Source organism: Gossypium arboreum, chromosome 2, assembly GCF_025698485.1.
Source record: "Gossypium arboreum isolate Shixiya-1 chromosome 2, ASM2569848v2, whole genome shotgun sequence".
Classification (NCBI taxonomy): domain Eukaryota; kingdom Viridiplantae; phylum Streptophyta; class Magnoliopsida; order Malvales; family Malvaceae; genus Gossypium; species Gossypium arboreum.
This window is the reverse complement of record NC_069071.1, coordinates 112883141-112895453: the sequence shown is the minus strand read 5'-3', so window position 1 is coordinate 112895453 and position 12313 is coordinate 112883141. Positions and strand designations below refer to the sequence as shown.

General features: G+C 32.2%; 2 protein-coding genes across 2 annotated transcripts; one reads left to right on the top strand and one right to left on the bottom strand.

Moving 5' to 3' along the window:
* Window positions 1–260: 260 nt before the first annotated feature.
* Window positions 261–2493, top strand: LOC108466722 (fructose-bisphosphate aldolase 6, cytosolic). Its single transcript, XM_017767094.2, has 3 exons — window positions 261–355; window positions 972–1199; window positions 1457–2493. The coding sequence occupies exons 1-3, from the start codon at window positions 328–330 to the stop codon at window positions 2275–2277; spliced, it is 1077 nt and encodes a 358-aa protein (XP_017622583.1). The 5' UTR covers window positions 261–327; the 3' UTR covers window positions 2278–2493.
* Window positions 2494–9307: 6814 nt separating this feature from the next.
* On the bottom strand, window positions 9308–11916 carry LOC108466546 (trihelix transcription factor PTL-like). Its single transcript, XM_017766913.2, has 2 exons — window positions 11171–11916; window positions 9308–10588 (listed from the first exon to the last, which is right to left on the bottom strand). The coding sequence occupies exons 1-2, from the start codon at window positions 11650–11652 to the stop codon at window positions 9523–9525; spliced, it is 1548 nt and encodes a 515-aa protein (XP_017622402.1). The 5' UTR covers window positions 11653–11916; the 3' UTR covers window positions 9308–9522.
* Between the last annotated feature and the right edge of the window lie 397 nt (window positions 11917–12313).

Here is a 12313-nt window from a genome sequence, read left to right as displayed (position 1 = left end):
GCTTGAATAGTTAAGGCTCGAGTTTGATCCGATCCATTTTCTATGTTTATTATTGAGTATAACTTCTATTTCAGTTAAATTTAAAAAATAATCTTTTCAATTAAATTCTGTTTATTTGTTTTAAACTCTTTTACAATACTAGAGATAAAAAATTCAAGGGCAATAAACAGCGTTAGTTATTCTCTTCCATTAACTCTCCATTTTTGCCGCCTACTTTTCTCATTTAAAAACCGTTTCCCTTCCCTTTTCTCTTCCACTCTTTCTTTTTTTTTTTCCTTCCAAACAGACACTCTCAACTTTCTTTTGTTCTTCATTTTCCTTTCAATCATGTCTTGCTTCATTAGCAAATACGCCGGTAATATTTTTTCCTTTAATTCTCGTCGTTAAATGTATATGTTCTTATATAATCTTAACAATCTCTTTCGATTGATCTTGTTTGTTTGATGTTAGATCGATAATTTGATGACAAAGTTTGCTAATAACTGTTTGATTAAATTAATTGAGCAATGAATTTATAATTTAGCTTTATGCACTAATCACATCACTGATTTTTATATTTGATTTAGTTTCGTTAATCTATGCAATAATCACATCATTGAAACTAGGTCAATCTGAGTTGGAGGTTTTTACAGACGAGAAACCTTCTTTAATTACAGTTTAATTAGATTAATTTAGTAATGACTTTATAATTTAGCTTCATGGCCTATTCACATCACTGATTTTTAGATCTGATTTAGTTTCGTTAATCTATGCAATGATCACATCACTGAAACTAGATCAATCTGAGTTGAAGGTTAAACCTTCTTTAATTACTGTTTAATTAACTTAATTTAGGAATGAATTTAGAATTTAAATCAATTGATACATGCAGGAGTTAGGTAATAAGTGGAGTAATAGGTCATTATGTTTCAATTTATAGTTTCTTTCGGATCTTTGTTTTTGTTATTCTAATTTTATATATAATGTTGCAGATGAGCTAGCTAAAAACGCTGCCTACATCGGCACACCTGGGAAGGGAATCCTTGCGGCTGATGAATCCACCGGCACAATCGGCAAGCGTCTTGCAAGCATTAATGTAGAGAATGTTGAAGAAAACAGGCGAGCTCTTCGTGAGCTCCTCTTCACTGCTCCCGGTGCTCTCCAGTTCATCAGTGGTGTTATATTCTTCGAGGAAACACTATACCAAAAAACTGCTTCTGGTATTATTATCCTTAATAAATTAAGAATGTATCGCAACTTGATCTATTGAATCGTAATACATAATTCGAAATTGTCAAAATGGATATCAATTCGTTTACTTTGTGATGTTTTGGCATTCTTTTGTGAGGTTTTGTGCTTGAATTTAAAGAGAACAATTTTGATTTATGTTTGCAACATAGCCGAACGAGTTCCGTCATGACAATATGGATTTTTAATGGATTATAGTTGGTTTCTAAGAATTGGTTCTTGATTGCAGGCAAGCTTTTTGTTGATGTGTTGAAAGAATCTGGTGTCCTCCCTGGCATCAAGGTTGACACCGGCACCGTTGTGCTTAATGGAACCAATGACGAGACTTTCACCCAGGGTCTTGATGGCCTTGCCCAGCGTTGCCAAAAGTACTACGAAGCTGGTGCTCGGTTTGCCAAATGGCGTGCTGTACTTAAGATCGGCACTATTGAACCAACCGAGCTTGCAATCCAAGAAAACGCCAATGGCTTAGCCATGTATTCCGCCATCTGCCAACAATGTGGCTTAGTCCCCATTGTCGAACCCGAAATCCTTGTTGATGGACCACACGACATTAACAAGTGTGCTGCGGTAACCGAGCGTGTCCTCGCAGCTTGCTACAAAGCTCTAAACGACCACCATGTGATGCTCGAAGGTACATTGTTGAAACCCAACATGGTGACGCCCGGTTCCGATTCCCCAAAAGTTGCACCCGAGGTTATCGCCGAACACACGGTTCGTGCCTTACAACGAACCGTCCCACCTGCAGTCCCTGCAGTAGTGTTCTTATCTGGTGGACAAAGTGAAGAAGAGGCTACCGTTAACCTCAATGCCATGAACAAGCTCAAGACCAAGAAACCATGGTCACTGTCATTCTCATTTGGACGAGCTCTTCAACAGAGCACTCTCAAGGCCTGGGGTGGGAAAGCGGAGAATGTGGCGAAGGCCCAAGAGGCTTTCCTCGTTAGGTGCAAGGCTAACTCCGAGGCAACTCTTGGTACCTATAAAGGTGATGCAAAGCTTGGTGAAGGTGCTGCTGAGAGCCTTCACGTTAAGGACTACAAATACTGAGAATTTGGGCCTCTGGTCTAATGTGTCATGTTTTGAAGACTAACTTTGGCATTTATAATTAGGCTTTTATTTCGTTTTTTTGGGTGTGGGGGGTTTTCTGTCGTTTCCCATCGAATTTTGGGGTGAAATTAAACAAATCTGCATAGGAGCATTTGTGCTCGTTAAATGTGGACTCTTAATTTTGTTAAATTTATATTTACACTAAATTTTGCTCTACCTTTAACAAATATTCTTAACAATATTTTTTAAACAATTGATTAAGTTAATGCTACGAGTTAATTCAATATTAATTAAGTCAAAAAATTAAAAACCTAAATTTTAAACAATTAATGAATGTTACTGCATGATATTTTTGTCTTTTTATATATTTTATATAAAATTTATATAAAAAGCAATTTAAAATTTAAACTTAGAATAAATTAAAAAACTCAATAATAATAATACTTGAAGACAATAAATTCTCTAAATTGTAATTTGTTCATTTTAATTAAAGCTTAATTATTATTTTATGTAAACTTTTACATAATTTCTTTTTTATTAAGTCAAATGTGCCGTAATCTAATAATTAGTTAGGGATTTGGGAGTTTAAGAATAATATAAGAAATGAAAAAATTGAATAAAATTTATAAAAAATATTAAATTTAGAATGCAATTCACTAAATTTCTTCCTAAATGAAGCACATACAGCTTTGGTTGCCACAGTTTTAAGTCCGTCCAAAGTTTTAATAACCTTATAAAACAAACTTATAAAAAAAAGTTGGATTATGACTTTCACACCTTATAAAATATTAAGAAGTACTTCTACTATAATTTATCAAAATTTAGTTTTTATTTTATGAAAATTAAGAAATTAATGCAATTTGAGAATACCCTTAAATCTTTAAATTGTTTATATGAGAATCAAAAGTTTAACAAATTTATATAAAAAAATTAACAAAAATTAATAATTCAGCAATTTATATACAACGAATCGATAAAATTAATTATTTAAGTTCTTTTATTTAATAATAATTGGGTTTATGACCAAATTTTGAAAAATAAAAATAAAAGATGAAATTAATAATTAAACAAAAAACATGGTACATGAAGTGTTGCATAATGGGCTGGGTTCAATGTCTTGTTAATATTATGATGCTATGCCTAAAACTCCTTTGTTAAATATTATAGAAATTTTCATAGATCGAGTTAATTTTATGTATAAGCTTAACCAGACAAATATATAACAGCTCTTGAATGAACAATGAGATGGGCTTAAAACAAGGGGGAAATAGTTGAAGAAATTGTGAACTTTTATAATTTGTTCTTGGGGAAGAAGGATAACAATATCAGTGCTTCAACTATTGATCTAATAAGATAACTTTTTCCAACTTTTGGTGAGAAAGAATGATTTGATCAAGTCTATCGAGAATGAAGAAATTAAGGTTTCTATGTAAAAATTGTGACAAAGCATCTAGATTAGACTTGTTTATACGTCAGGTCATTTATTCAAGTTCAAAAATTTTCTTAAAAAATGAGAATGTTTGGACAAAATACAAGACTCAAAAAATGGGTTTGGGTAAATTTTAAGGTCTATTTTCTATATGGGCTAGGCATTGTGTGAGATTTTTTTGACCTAAGCCCAGCCTAGCCCAGCCCAAATATATTATGTTATAAAAAATATTATATTAATTATGTATGTTAAATAATAATTATATATGTTTCTATTAAATTACTAACCTAATAACAATTAAATTCATTAGCCAAAACTTAAAAAAGAAAAAGAAAAATTTACCCAACTAAATAACCCAATCAAAATATAAAATATTAAAATTATACTTAATACAATAAAATATTTATTATTTTTGATATAATAAAACATTTATTATATTTATAATTAATTTTAATATAAATACTTTTTAATGTATTTTTAACGTGTTAGAAACGTTTTAATGCATTTAGTGAGTTATATTTTTAAATTTATTTTAGATAAAAAATAATTTAAAAATTCAAATATGGGAGAGTCGAATAGGGTCCGCATTTATCTTTTTAAAAATGGGTTGAATTTGAGAAAAAAAAAAACTTAAGCACATTTTTTAAGCTGGACTCAGACTTGAAAAACTAGTCTAAATACCTTGCATGTTTGAACCCGATCTAACCTAATCTATGTAGACCTCTAATCTGGATTCGATGGTCCTGCTCATTTTCTGCAAGCTATTTGAGAAATTGTGGGCGCGGATGATAGTAATATAGTGAAGAGTTATTTTAAGTCGGGGTATATTCATTCAACTTTTAACTCTACTATTGGTGTGTTGGTTCATAAGAAGAATAATCCTTTATGCATCAAGGATTACATGCCAGTTTCGTGTTGTTCTGTAATCTAGAAATGTAAAATGAGGATTATGGTTAATAGGTTGATGTAGTTGCTTCCTCGATACTAATCAACCTTCACTCAAGGGAGAGGCATATCAAAGAATATTTTGCTAACCCAAGAGCTTGTCAAAGGTTATGGTCAATCATCTTTGTCCCCAAGGTGTACATTGAAGTTTGATCTTCAAAAAGCCTTTGATTCAGTGTGTTGGGAGTTTTTAAAAGTGGTTCTTGATGCAGGGGGGGTATATATATGTCACTGTTATGAATATCTGTCTTGTATGCTTAATGAGGCAACAACTAACAAAATTTTATAGTGTCATTCCACAACTCAGAAGATCAAGCAACTCATTTGTGCTTCGTGGATGATTTGCTCATTTTTGTTGAACGAAAAGTTGGAGTTCAATGTGTTCTTAAACAATTCTATAGATTTTCTGGTTCGAAGCTAAATCCTAGTAAAAATGAGATTTTTTTTTTTACAGGTATCTCGAAATCTGAGTTGCAAGAAATTCATGAGATTACTGGTTTTGTTGTGGGGAAGCTTCCTGTCAAATACTTAGGGGTGCCCTTGGTTACAAGGAAGTTATCTATTAGAGATTGTGTTCCTATGATTGAAAAGATCGAAGGGAGAGTGAATAGGTGGTCTACAAGAATGCTCTCTTATGTAGGTTGAGTCCAACTGGTACATGCAATGCTCTTTTATATACAAAACTATGAGGCTAGGCACTTAGTTTTGCTAAAGGCTGTGATTGCAAGGATTAATCAAATATCCATGAGATTTTTTTGGAATGGCAATGATGACAAGTTAAGGGTGCTATGGTTAGCTGGCAACAAGTTTGTAAACCAAAGAGTGAAGGGGTGACTTGGATTAAAGGACTTGCAAAGTTGGAAAATGGCCTGTGCCATGCAGCAGATTTGGTTCATAGTGATTCAAGTTGGTTCTTCGTGGATAGCTTAGATCAACAATTATAGATTAAAGGGTCGACCCTTCTTGAAGATCATTTCGTTGTCAACGGAGTTGGAGTTCGAAGTTTCGCTTCTTTTTTTTTCTCAATCTAGAAAATTTATTAAAATAAAATAGATATATAAAACGGTGTCTGCAATTACACTAATACGCCACGGTAACATTCAATTTTTAACAATGAAATTTTATTTTTATCAACGTTCTTACATAATTCCATTACCGACAAGTGTTAGGTACAATAATAAGACACATTGTATTTCTACAAACCTGTAAGACAAACATTATTAAGAATGATAGTCACTAACTTTGAATATAAACCCTAAAGAACAGAGATTGTTTTGTTTACCACTATATTATTTATATAAGGTTAATTTTTTCTTTAGTCCTTATACTTTGAAAAAGTTTTAGATTTAATCCCTATACTTTTATTTGGTCATTTCTAGCCTTTGTAATTTTCAAATTTCAATCCTCTCCAAACAGTAATTGTTAAATTCATTAAGTAAAGTTATGCTATTTCTAAAATTTGATGCACCAAATATATTATCACATGTGTAATGTTATGTTAGCTTATTATTTCCATATATTACTAACTAAAAATCCAATTAATGGATTAACGACGATCATTTGCGTCAAAAATGAAATTTCAAAATTCGAAAAGTATGGAGACTTAAAATATCCAATTAGAGAAAATGAATTAAATCTAAAACTATACACATAATACATGACTAGTATTTAGGATAGATTGGTTTTGTTTTAGTATTTTTTATTCTGAGGATATTTTGCCATGTTTACGGTTTGTTTTCTGCCTTTTATGGAATATTGTTCAAAGGATTCCACTATCGTACTCTCTTTATTGTAATAAAAATTCTTTTAGACTATAAGATTAGTAATTGAATTTAATCAAACAAATTTAATCAATACTATTTGGGTTAGGACTAAAATTTTAAATTTTGAAAAATATAGGGACTAAACTAACCAATTCGAAAAGTAAAAAGACTAAAATTGATCAAATAAAAGTATAGAGACTAAATCTACAACTTTCACACAGTACAGGGACTAATAGCAAAATTTAACCTTTATATAAAAAAGCCAAATATATTATATAACACAAACCATTTCCTTCACATTGAAGCAAACTACAGAAAAGTGCAGCTTTTATCCTTCCATGGCAATAGAGTTGTGTGAGAACTCACTGAGAAGCCATTAAAGACTTAACCTGTTATCATCCCAGTTGCAGTATAAAGGTTCTTTTTCAGTGTTTACATCAATGATGATCAATACATCCTTCTTTATACATGGTTGAATAATAATTATATATTCACAGGTCAAACACTCAAACTGGTAAGCCCTAGAAAGGGGTGGACTAGTGGTGCATATTATATGATAGATAATGCTTATCATTTAGAAATTATTGCTAGTGCTAGTGTGTTACAGATTTCAAGGAATGGAAAGGGTTGTTGCCATTTATGTTCAAAGTGACCTGAAAAAAGGTCATCTTCCCAAAAATTTCAGTTAATTTCCAGTAATCAGTCACATCAAATGGCATCATCTTCTCATATTTGCTTATTAATTGTATATATATATCTATATTATAATATATCCTTTTGACTGCTAAAATGCACTGCAAAACTACTGTCTTTTTTAACACCTTGGGACAACCATAGCTTGCTTCAAGATACACGAAATAGGTAAAAAAGAAAGAAAAAAGAAAGCTGAAATTTATTGATGTGAAAATGACTGCAATATTGTCTGTCTTCAACCTTTGTTTTGGTCCCCCATTTCTGATGTGGGAAGCTTCTTTACTCTTTCCTATGTACGGATAGTCCCTATCTATAAAAGGAAAAACAAAAAAGAAAAAAGCAACAGTTGAGATAAAGTGTGGGAGATCATAAATGGGTGTGTATACGTACATGAAACTGAAAGATTTAAGAAAAGCTTCCATGGAAGGAACCATCAATTATAGCTTCACACACACACAAACACAAACACGTAGTCATATATACATTTATAAATTGAATGCAAACTATTGACCTGTTATGGTATTATGCATTCTTGGAGTTGATGGAGAAATCTTTTTACAATTTCCAAACTATCCATAACCATAACCACCATTCAAAGATAATATGGATTTATGCACACTTAGAATCCATATTTTCTTTATTCTTATAGTATTAATTATACACCAAGATAAAAGTACAAACTTTTAAAATTGATGTAATATCCTCTTTAACTTTCAATATTTAAAAATATACAAAAAAAAATTATAGCAGTTTCCTATTCTTTTTTATATTAAGGGTTAATTAAAAAATGAGAAAATATAAAATTATTATTTTATATTTTAGGTGTTTTCATTTTTTGTATATTTTCAATCAATTTAGCTTATAAATTTAATTTTTAGTTTTTAGATGAAAGGACCACAAAGAAAAGCAAAACTGTAAAAAAAAAAGAAGATGATAAAATTACACAATGTGCAAATGTTGATAGTTTATTTTTTAGAATCAAGACTAAATTAACATAATATATAAATATTGAGAGTTTAAGTTGCTATTATGCCATTTTAAAACTTGTCACATTAGTCAACTGCTGGTGACAAGAAAGATAAAATTAAATAGTTGAGTAACTATTTTATAACTTTTCATATTTGAGTGGTAAAAGAAAATACTAATTATTAGGTGAATACTAATATAGTTTACCCAAAAGATAATAATCCATAAAATTTTTGGAGCTTTCCTAGTACTTTTCTTTTCTTTTCATGAAAATGATCAAAGTAACCTGATCTGCTGATCAGTAGCTATAAAACATAGACACTTATAGGCAGGCCATATTTATACATATATGTCCATAGTTTATCTTCATAGATTAATATTCTTAATGTAACATGCCAATTCTTATGAAAAAGACATTCTTTTTGTTAACCCATCAAAACAATCCAGTTGCCACCATTAAATTTTGCAGCATTGTCAACCTCATATAAGCTCCAAAAATGGAAAAAATAAATTGCATTTAAAAAAAAAAACCAGCGTTATTTTTCTAACAAAGAATCCTTTATGATTCACCAAAACTAGTCAAGGCATGTGGGAATTTCAGGGTTTGTTCATTTCAAGCTATATTATAAGCATAACTTTCACCATTATGTACAAAACAAGTTAAGCATTTAGTGCTATATATATATTATCTACGTGTGTATTTCAAAACAAGGTCTATTTTGATATGAGTGTATGAATATTGTAGTTTTTAGATAATATGATTATTTTGCTTCTTATTTATTTATTTATTTATTATTTATTTTTTTTTGGTGTTAATAGGCAAGAAGTTTCAAACAGACAACCTTCCTATTCATTGTTTTCAAGGAACAGTAATTTGCTAGGTAATGATTAGACTGAGAGAATGATTTGTTTTGATGCAATATTGATGCAATAATGATACTTTAAGAAATAAATTACAGCGTTTTAAAGTTTAAAACCGAACTATTACCGGCCATCAGCGTACTTCTATACAGAAATTTGTACATAAAATTCAACAGACGTGGGGGCAAATGCTCTCACGCATGTTATATAGCATATAAAGAAAGAAAATATCAACAAATTTACATTCATATCATTAAAAACTAATGATGAAGTAAAAAAATCAACAAATTTGCATGCATATCAGACAAGTGTTTAATGAAGAAATGAGTGATTAGAGCAAAACATTTAATCCATTTTCAGTCCCCCAACAAGATAATTTAAACCCCATTATTGGTATTAATAATAAATGTGCAGTCGCTAACAACAACATAAAACACAAATTTCCTATACATATATAAATATAAAAATTCTCATAATCAGTGAGCTTCTTGCTTATACATTTGTAAAAATAGAGTCAGTACGTACCCAATTGCATAAACATCTCATCATGTGGGTTTAGAATAATATTGAAAATCTTGTTCTTCTTTTTCATTGGTTTTCTCCTTTGTTGAGCTTCAAACCATAGCTTTCCCAATAGTTCTCACCGTCAGCCATTAAGAAACGAAAGCAACTGTCGTTTACACCATTGCCTGCAGCACCAGCAGTAGCATTAGAGTGACTCACTGAGTCACTGTAGAGTGGTTCATTGTTGTTGTGATAATAGTCACAGTTCTCCTTTCTTTTCTTGTTACTATCTTTGTTTTTCATTAAATAAGCACCAATGCTTTCCCATTTTGTTTTGCACATTAAAGCACTCTTTTCAAAGCCTAAACAAGCCATTTTAGCAGCTACTTCTTCCCATAGGATCTCTTCAGAACAACCTTCCATGGTGGTTTTAAGTTGTATTAGCCTAGAAACTTCAGTTTCTTGCCAATCATCTGGTTTAACAATGTCCTTTAATTGTTTACCAGTCAAGTTCTGTAAAGCCTCCATTAAAGCAGAATCTCTAGCTTCAATGCGAGCTCTTTCTTTAGCCCAAAGCTTTTGTTCTCTTTCAATCCTTGCAGCTTCTTCTTTCCTCCATTGTTCTTCCCTTAAAACCCTTTCTTTTTCCTTTTCTTCAAGGGTCTTTGTTAGCTTCTCAAGCCATGTTTCTTGTCTATCCATTAGTTTCCTCATCTGCAAATCAATGAACTCTTTAATCTTTGCCTTCCAACACTTACTACTACTACCACTACTCCTTTTCTTTTTCCTCTTCTCTGATGAACCACCATTGATCTCCATTTCAGTGCTCAAATCATTGTCATCTGAAGAAGAAGGCTCAAATTCAAAGGAATTTGAGAGACTAAGGCTATCACAAAGCTTTTGAGAGTGACCAATATTGCAATTTTGAGTACCATGGAACCCAAAACTGTTCCCAGTAAATTGATGGCCCGAAACTGAATTACTTGACTCTCCATATAAAGCTTCAAGTTGTCTAAAGAATCTATAATGCTTACCATCTTGTCTTCCAGCTTTCCCTTCTTTAGTTTTCTTGTAATATTTGTACAAGTTTTCAAATTTCTCCCTACATTTTTTCCCACTCCTTTGGTATCCATGGTCCTCACACATGATCCTACAGTAACAAGAGAAATGGGGGATTGTAAAATGGGAACCCTAAAGATTGGCTATTAAAGGATCATGTGATGATTTTTTGCCAATGCTATGATAAAATAATACTGTGTTTCCTTTGCTGAACATTTTGCAGTTAACCCAATAAAGCATGTCATTGACCATTCAAATATACAAGGCGAAGATTGGATAAAACTAGTACATGTGTACTTAAAACATACAAAAGGTTACTAATTTTTATACCAAAAGAAAGAAAAAAAAAAAAGACAAAAATCTTTACACAATAATGGAGGCAACATATTTTCAAAGGAAAGAAAACAACTCAGTAGAAGGCTTATTGATTACTGAAATGAATAATGATCAGCCCATAAACATCACCTGGTTGACTGGTTCTGAACTCAACTTGTTCACAGTATAGTCCTTTTCTTATACGACAAGACATGGTTTAGTTAACATAAATTAAGATTTAAGCTACTTATCTTTCTGTTGGAAATCATGTAAGAATGAAAACGAAGAACCCATTTTAGTTGATTGTTTAAAAAAAACAAAGAAACCCGTTGGAAAGAGAGAATTAGGGTATATATACCTGGAAACTTCATCCCACAAAGGACCTTTTTGATTAGCTTCTTTGAACTTAGGATCAAGCCGAGATCTGATCTCAAGAAGTGTTAAAGTTTCTTGCCTAGGCCATCTTCCAGCTCCTACATCACCTCCAAAGGCAATAGCTTCACCTTCGAACCCACAACTAGCACTTGGTGTTGAACCACTATTGACAGCTGCAGCCATAGCAGCCGCGGGAGTAGCAGCAGCAGCAGAACTGAACTCGTGATGAAGTCCACCACGAGGCATCAATTCATGACCAACAACTTGTCTACCCACCATTTGCATCATATCAAACTGGTGGTGATGCTGAAGCGGTGGAAGGTTCCGGTCACCGGAGGAAAACAACTCTGAACCCTGTTGAACCGTTTGGAAATGACTTGGCCTTCCGTTGAGTAGTTGCCTAAGATCAGGCATACCATATTGATGATGCTGATGATGATGGTGATGATGATTCTCCATTTCCATATCGGAATGAAAGGAGTAGTGAAGAGAAGATAAAAGGGAATCAAGAAAGAGAAGGAGAGTGGGGATCGTGTCTTTCACGAAAAAGCTAGAATATTGAAGCAAAGGACAATGGTCCCATATATGTATAAAAGTACGTATGCAATGGTAGTGACACTGTGGGAGCGTGCGTGAGAGAGAAAAAAAGAAAGGGTATTTTTCACTGGTATGGACAAAGTAAAAGGAAAGTGGAGGGAGGAACACACGTATGGCAGCATGCAACAACAGCAGCAATAGAAGGAAAGAGAGAGTGACAGAGGGACACATGGGTTTAAAAGCTAAGGAAGACGACGAAATAAACTATGCAGGAGAGATGTGAGTCGTTGCTGATGCATATACAGTATCTAAGGGTAGTCTCTTTTTGACTGCCCCATCTCCCTTTCTTCATTTTTTGTTTTTGCCTACGATTACTAGTCGTAGCTTAGTAGGTGGTATTCCTTATCATTACCTTCGAATTATGGGTTTAATTTTGAATCTAAATTATTTCAAAATTATCGACTAAATTATAATTTTACTCCCTATTTTGTTATTAAACTTGGGATTCCATCCCTTTATTTCTTTTACCCAATTTTAATGTTTAGCATTTGAATTAGTACACTGTAGTTGAATCAGTCTATCTGAGTAA